At 39.3% G+C, this 8,271-nt stretch overlaps 1 protein-coding gene across 1 annotated transcript in view; it reads left to right on the plus strand.

The window, feature by feature from the left end:
• The window catches only part of MPDZ (multiple PDZ domain crumbs cell polarity complex component), a 93,072-nt gene that overhangs the window by 28,081 nt on the left and 56,720 nt on the right, over positions 1–8,271 (plus strand). The window contains exons 12-15 of the mRNA XM_009640050.2: positions 1,401–1,480; positions 2,697–2,843; positions 4,030–4,197; positions 5,159–5,344. Of these exons, the coding sequence (XP_009638345.1) occupies positions 1,401–1,480; positions 2,697–2,843; positions 4,030–4,197; positions 5,159–5,344 (581 nt within the window). The remainder of the gene's footprint in view (positions 1–1,400; positions 1,481–2,696; positions 2,844–4,029; positions 4,198–5,158; positions 5,345–8,271) is intronic.

Raw genomic sequence — 8,271 nt, forward strand, 5'->3', positions numbered from 1 at the left:
TTAGGGCAATGTGCTGCATTTCAGAAGTCCTATGTGACGATACGTTTTCCAGATTGAGACAGCACTTGATGTGTTCTGTAACATTTTCCTGCTTCCAGAGCTAGAAGGGAACTGAAAAGCATGACCCATATAAGTTCTGTAATATGTGTCTTTTCATAACTCATGCTTTTTGTTATCCTGGGTAGCTGAAAAATTTCTTTCACACCTTTCCTTCAGGTACTGCAGGGTCTCTGCTTTGGGGAAAATATTGTCATATTTGAAATGCCACACAACACCTGGCTTTACTTGTAATGTTTCTGAGCAATAGTAGACTTAAAACACTGTCTGAGGCTGTTAGTCACTGTAAATTCTTACTAAAAGTCAGTGGGGATGGGGAACTTGATCTTGTAATGAAGATTCTAGTCTTCACCTGTGATGAGCATTCAGATCTGAAGAGTTTATTCTGATACTTATTAGGGGCACAGCGCAGACCATGGACTTTGAATATGTAAGGTCCTGTTAAATCTGCTGTGTTTGCTGACTCTTGTAGCTAAATACTGATTTATATTATTCCCTGCCCTGGAATCTAAACAGTGTGAATGAAGAGAATACAAGGAGGAGAAAAGCATTTCTCTGTTTTTTTTTCAATCTGCAGATAAACTTTCAATCAAGTTAAGAGTTGCTGCAGTTCATTGCCTAACCTGTCACTGTAATTTTCACAGCATTGTTACTTTTCTCCCCTCTTTCCATTCCAATTTTATTTCTGCTCTTTAGCTGTTAGAATTATTTATCATTGAATGTGTGCATGTATTTGAATCTAGCAAAAAAAAAAAAGAGCTCGCACTTGAGTTCTCTCACTGCCCTCTAGGGCTTACAGTTTTAAAAAGCCTTTTACAGTTGTGCTCATAGTTTTGAAACTACAAAACCTCCAGATTTTCTTTGAAAACTTTCCTTGGACACTTTGTAAAATGCAGGGTTCTGTCCAGAAGGACCAGTATGCAGTATCATCTATGTAATGAATCAGTCTGGTTTAACAAATGCCCGGGGCATGCATGTAAATTTTTCATTTGCTTTGTGCCCATTATCTTGTAAAGTTGCATTAAATTCACTCAACGCTGAGGCTAGTTTAAATCTGTGTCCTTTCTTCCCAGCCATTCACACCAAACTTTTTGACTGAACTTCATATCTTTCAAAATACACATTTTTGCAGAGGTGGGATCTCATACTATTTTGTGAGCTTGTCCTCTGATGAACCCAAGCCTGATGAGACAAAATATCTCGAGTTTTTAGTCACATTTAGGAGAGTTCTGGCATCACGGGAATGATTGTGTAGTGTTGCATGGTCCATATACTTTCATCAGTTATAGGAATAGACAGGGCGTTTTACTTTTTGTCTCAGTAATCTCACACATAACTTTTAGATTTCCAGCTAACTACTACAGAAGAAGCAGCTACGAAGGCAAAGTGGCAGAGGATTATGGGTTCGAATTATGAAATAGTGGTAGGTAAACGCTGATTACTATTTCTAAATGCCCTTCGATGTGTCCACCTGTTATGTTGCTAACACACGGTTACAAACATGTTTGTGTCGAATTTGTTCCTTTATTTATAAAAATCATACACATGCTCCTTCATTTGTTAGTATTTTATTTTGATTATAAATTTTGCCTATAGTTATGTATTTTTCTGTATCGATTTTAGCAAAATAATCACAGGCTTCTTAGGTTACTGTGCCTGTAAGTATTGTTTCACAGATTTCCTAGCTTCAAGAGGATGAATATATATTAGAGGAAAAAATAATATTTAAGGTAAACTTCAAAGCTCTCTTCATTAGCCAGAATTCGAAGCTAGTACTTGAAACCTCCTACACTTTCTGCATCCTGAATGAATTGTTTGATATAGTGATCTGAATAATGCGTAGGACATTTACAGTTGAAAAGCAGTATCTGAGTTTAGGACTTTATTTCAGAATTATATGCCAGAGCTGTAGTCTCCGCAGAAGCATATATTATTAGACATACTGTTGTCATATATAGAGTTCCCAGTTGTTTTTGCTGAAGTGGTATGTGATCAAAGTTTCAGTTTTTACCAGACTGTCCCCTGATGCAAGCATTTGTCACATTTTTAGACAAATGCATTGCAGAGCCTCCTTGCCATCTGGCATAGGTCATGTTGGATTGGGCTGTGTTTCAATTTCTGTGCTTAAGGGGCTTGGCTTCTTGCTCTTGCATAAGAGTCCAAAGCAGCACATAAAGGCAAGTAAAAGGGTAGGTCTGATGCTGACTTTCTGTCCACATGGATGTGGCCACAAAGTCGTGTTACTCCAGACAGGGTGTTTTGGTCTGTTGTGGTTCCTGGATAACACTCTGTGAATCCCTAACAGCAGTTTCCAGAATAGTCTACTGTTTTGTGATTGTGTCACTGTCACTAAATGTAGCCTGCAGGTTTTAGTTTTTATCTGGTATTTGGTTTTCCCCTCTTTTCATCTTATTGGGAAGTTAAAGTTGAATTCTTTGTCTTAAGCTGCAGTTACTTCCCTCACTGTTGTTGAAAAACCTAAACTAGGAACTGGATGTCTAAAAGTCTGCATTACGCGTGACAGTATTTCTGGTTTCTTGCTTCTGGAATATTCACCTCATTGTACGTAAATTGAAATGGACAGTAACAGGTACAACTGTAAATATGTCAAAAGTAACCATTTCTTAATCTTACTTTAGGTCGCTGTAGTTAACAAATTTAGTGAAAGCAGTGGGCTAGGGATAAGCCTTGAAGCTACTGTGGGACATCATTTCATCAGATCTATCTTACCGGAGGGACCAGTTGGACGAAGCGGCAAGCTTTTCAGTGGAGATGAGCTGCTGGAAGTAAGAAAAAATACTACTTTAGCTTAATCTGCGTTCAGTAAGATTTTTGAGCAGTGACTTGCTTCTCACAGAGTACGACTTTGGGAATGTGGCATATCTAGCTGCATGCCAGCCATAACCAGAAGTGCCTGAGCAGTCACTTCATATGTACTTATGCATATTTATGACAATGCATATACTTACATGCATTTCCTAGCTGATAGCTGATTTTTTGGGTATGACTCAAGGTCACCAGAAAAGAATACTGTCCTGGTTCCTGGCTGGGATAGAGTTAATTTTTTTTTCCCTGGTAGATGGCATAATGCTGTGTTTTGGATTTAGTATGAGAAGAATGTTGATAACACACTGATGTTTTATTTTTTGCTAAGTAGGGTTGAAACTGGTCAAGGACTTTTCAGCTTCCCATGCTTTGCCAGGTGCACAAGAAGCTGGGAGGGAGCACAGCCAGGACAGCTGACCCCAGCTGGCCTATTCTGTACCATATGATGTCATGCTCAGCATATAACCTGGGGGGAGTGGGACAAGGGGCAGTGATCGCTGCTTGGGAACGGGCTGGGTGTCGGTGAGCGGGTGGTGAGTGGTTGCATCCCTTGTTTTTGTCCCAGGTTTTGTTTCTCTCTCTCTCCCTTGCTGTTTTCCTTTTCATTGCTATTACTATTCCTAATAATATCAATTATTAAACTGTTCTTATCTCAGCCCACGACTTTTTCCACTTTTGCTCTTCCAGTTCTCTCCCCTATCCCACCGGGGGTGGGTAGGGTGAGCGAGCGGCTGGGTGGTGCTTAGTTGCTGGCTGCAGCTAAACCACAAATACTTAGCAAAAGCATTAAGATTTAATAGGAATATCTCTACACGGTGAAGGGACAAAACAACTGTTTACTTTTCTAAATAAATTTCTTGGAATTAAAATATGAATTTTGTTCACATGAATGCAAGAAATATCAAGTGACAGAGTATGTGGTGTTTGTAGGAAGGTGTCACCCAATTTATGAGACTATCCATTCAGTTCAAAACCTATCTCTGCTGATTCTGAGCACCAAATTGAGTAGAAATTAAGGGTTGACAATGTCTGTTAGCATTTTTGGTTTTTTTTTTTTAGTCAGTTATTTTGTAAGTTGGGCTTTTTTTTTTTTACCCATTTTTGTTTGTTGTACTTCTAAACAATGTGTATTCTTTACTTACTGAGGTGAATGAGATCTCTTTGCTTGGAGAAAATCACAAGGATGTGGTCAATATCTTGAAAGAACTGCCTATTAAGGTGACAATGGTGTGCTGTCGTCCGATAGCTCCCCCCATCACTCACCCAGAAGTACTGGAGAGTCTAAGTCTGTCTGAGGTCCAGCTCACAGAAAAGGTATTTTATCTAGAAAAAATGACTGAGAAAACGACTGTTTCCTTGAGAAAAAAACAAATACAAAGTTCTTGTACAAGACTAGAAAATACATTTTAATATTCTAGGACTTGGAACCAGATAAATAAAAAAAGGCAAATTATGTTCATCTGAAGTTACGTACTTTAGGCCAACCAGAAGATGTCAATCCTGGTAGAAATATTCTGGGATGCAGGACTAGCTACCCAAGTACTTAACTTCTGTTCTGCAGGTGGGCTGTGGGGGTATGGCAAACTGAACTGTGTGCTCTTTAGAATGTGAATATATTTCATCTGTTTTTGAACTTTGCTTTCTGGGTTTGTATTATGCAGAACTGCGTGTGCATTCACTGGCAGACAGACTTCTGTCACTCCTAAGTGCAAAGCTCTGTGCAGCCTGATGTACTGAACATGTAGGAATGGTCTGGCATATAGTATACACAGCAATAGAATTTGTATGAAAAGAGACACAGTTAATTCTGAGTTCTGGGCAAGGCACCAAATTCAGCTTATTGTTGCTAAGCTTTTCTGTGAAGCCAAGGGAAGAGAAAAACGTATATGCGTATGTATGTGTGAGTGTCTGTTTTCTTTTTTTAAATGTTCTGACTCGTGTCAGTACTACTATGTTTAGATCAAGGTATATATTTGAATACATGTACTGATGAAGTTTTGTGAAGTTTTTAGTTTGACAGAAATTCCATTTTGTACATATTTTTTCCAGTGAGTACTTTCGTGTACTTGCAGCATAGCTATTTTTGTTACAAGGATATGCGAATTCTGTGTTAGCTTTATCAGACTTGTTGGTTAACCCTGCTGAGTGCTTGCACTTCCTCTGTGTTTAGGGAAACATCATTTAGTTTTTATCTTGTTCTTGGTGAACAGAGCTTTGTCTCTGCAGATTTGCAAACATTTTCATTTTATTTGTGAACATTCACTGTTTTTCTCAGGCTCACACAGAACATGGATTCATTGGCTCCTCGGACATGGAGGGAACAGCTTTAGAAATACCTGATGAGGGTCAGAGTATGGAGGAGGTGCAAAGCTCATCTTTGGCGATGTGGGAAACAGAAGTACAGCACATTGAGCTGGAGAAAGGGAGTATGGGACTTGGATTTAGCATACTGGACTACCAGGTAAATTTTGCACTCCTTTCCTTTGAGTAGAGGACAAAATACTTTGTATTGTTTGGATCTCACAATATGATCTAAATACTTATGCTAAGGGCATAATGGTTAATGGAAACCAAGCAATACAGTAAAGCTAAGTGGATGTTGCTACTGGTAGGCATCCCACTAGCTACATTACTTATTCCTCTTACTGTATTAAGTCTACAGGTTCTAATGATAATGGTAATACTGGTCCACAAAGATAGATTATCCAGAATGAACTAAGGTCTTCAGAAAGCTCATCTGCTAGTGCCTCAGGGGCAATGAATGATGTTGTCAGAATGTTCAGGCATTTAGCCATGTATTTTGCACCTGCAGTGAGGTGCTTAGGGCAAGATCCAATAAAGGACTTAGGTGCTTAAAGCAGGATTTACTAAAATCCAGAACTGTAATTCTGAAATCCCTTGCTTAGCTGCTGTCTGTCCAGGACATGCCTAAACACCCCCCATGCATTTTGTGTTTGACTTCAAAATTCCTGGGTATCTCAGGCTGATTCTTGGTGTGTCCCAATGACGAGCTCAATGCCTGTCTCCTGCCTGCACTTGGTCAGGATCCCAGAACAAATGTTCCTCCTGTTCCCAGTTGTCACAGTGGATCATTTATGCTCTGTTCAAAGTCAAGTAATTTCTCCCTGTGGTCAGTGTAGGCTTTGCTCCAGCTGTTTGGTGGTGCTGCAGGACCTGGTCTCCTCCCAGGTCTCTGCTGGATCTTGTCCTTAAGACTCTATGCATTTGCATGTGGAGGTCACTTCCAGGTGGAAATTATGCCCACAGGGCACTGCTTAGAATTAATCTGTGCCTTGGTAGTATTTTGCATTTGCACACTGATAAAGGTGAAGAGCAGTATAGTTCAGTAATCTGAATGATAAAGGCATAGTCAAGTATCTGTTTTATGAAACAGTGATTGCTCTTTAACTTGTTACTCATAATGCTCTGCAGTGAGACACCATAGCTAGGCCTGAGTATCTGGAGTCCACATCAGCAGAAAGTAAAGCCCATTTTTGATTGAGCCTCTTCTGAAGCCTTGACACAAGTGGTGGTTGCCTGTGTGGTCACTTACTGAATTTTGTTTATGGATGGTAATACTGAAGGTTTGTGGGAAGTACCTTAATTTGTTTTATATATTTTGCAAATGTGAGTTTGATATATCCTACAGCTGTAGTCAGATTTCTGAAACTTACCTGTTTTTGATGTTAAAATATTTTTGATCTGTCCTATGTTCTCTACTCTGCGATGTGGTTAAAACATCTCATTTTGTCACTGAAGTTCCTGCTTTCATCTAAGACTGTGAACAATAAGTTTACAGTGAGACTTACCTTCATATTTTGCTGTTTTCAAAGTTTCAATTTTCAGTGAAGAGTGACTAAAGTTGAGGACAGTTATGTTCATACTAATACATTCCTCATGTTTTATACAATGGCAGGCCTGTAGGAAACTCTACATAATTTCTTATCACAGGGGAGACTATCACATACAGTAGAGAGGTGATTTTTTTCCAAAAAATTTGTCATGCAATGCCGTCTAAACTGACAGTGAAATACTTGTTGCTAATGTAGTGAGGAAGATGTCAGTGTCTTAAGCAGTATTTTCAGAAATGCTAGTTATATTCCTACTTGTGTTTGGTTGCTCCGTGGCATTCTTCTTCTTGCATTAAGTGCCATGAAGTGTTAAGGGTCTTTTTGGTGTCCTTCCCTCCCTCCTTCTCAATGCCTCTCTTTCACACTTGCTTTCATCAGTCTCTAAGTCCTTTGGATTTGGGTGCTGCCTTGATGGTGTGCGTCCTTTCAAATGCATGGAAACTTCTTGCAGTTGCATGCCAGTTTGTAGATGATTGCTTTTCTCTTCCTTCTGTTATCAGCAAAGCTGGTACATTATTACATTTCTTGGGTTTTTGTCCTGTGAATGCACTCAAGTCAATTGCCATGTGTTGGAAGTATTAACATGTAATGATGTTCTCTGTGAATGTAATTCTGTAAGAATTGTGCAAATGTGTGCACGTGTGATAATTGTTATAACAGAATCATATGTTTCTGTTCTTAGTATTTGATGCTAGCGTTTCTATGAAAATCAGTGCATTGAAGGGATACCGAAAACAACGGATAAAAGAAACTTTCTAAGACTCAAAGATAGAGTTTTTAGACAGTAGGCATTCTTTATTGCAGTGCTGGGTGCATGGGGGATCACTCCACCTATCATGCACACCTCTGTACTACCACTTACAGGCTAAATACATGTTCTATATGAATATTCATGCATCATACAAATTATTTCTAGGAATAGGTGGAGATTTCTAAGAAACCATTAACATATTGTCCCGCCTTTTTACACATGCACAATTTATTCTGGTGGTTGCATCTGGGGGTCTTTTGGATGAAGGCAAAACGTCTTCCTCACTTTTAACTTTTCACCTTTCAAGGCTGGCACGTCCTGCCAACTGTCCATTGGTTATTGCTCTTCCTTCATCTTCCACACGCTGTTTGTTCTCATTCCTCCTGGTCAAGCAACCTTGTCAAATAGTCATTATCTTTCTTACTTCATCCTCTCCCTATTTGTCCTATCCTTTATAAGTCCACTAAGTAAGTACTGACTTCCGCAAAGCATCAGCAAACTAGACAACAAGGCCTTAGTCTTATGCACATAGGCCGCTTGCAACATTGTTAACTTTAACCCTTATGGCATCTGAAGGATGGGGACTTCAATTCCCTTTTTTTGAAAGCAAACACCACTTTGTTGTGTCTTGTTGATTATAGAGTGCTGTATTGGTATGTTCCTGTCTCCCACAAAGTGTTTAATTAGGCATGCACAAGGACTTGGCTTTTAAAAAGTGCTTTCTTAGCTGAGCAAGATCTGGAGCCATGAAGTATAAGGGAGTTATTAAACATAAGCCCTTTGTTC

This window comes from Egretta garzetta, unplaced genomic scaffold, assembly GCF_000687185.1.
Source record: "Egretta garzetta isolate BGI_Z169 unplaced genomic scaffold, ASM68718v1 scaffold175, whole genome shotgun sequence".
NCBI classification, from domain to species: Eukaryota; Metazoa; Chordata; class Aves; order Pelecaniformes; family Ardeidae; genus Egretta; species Egretta garzetta.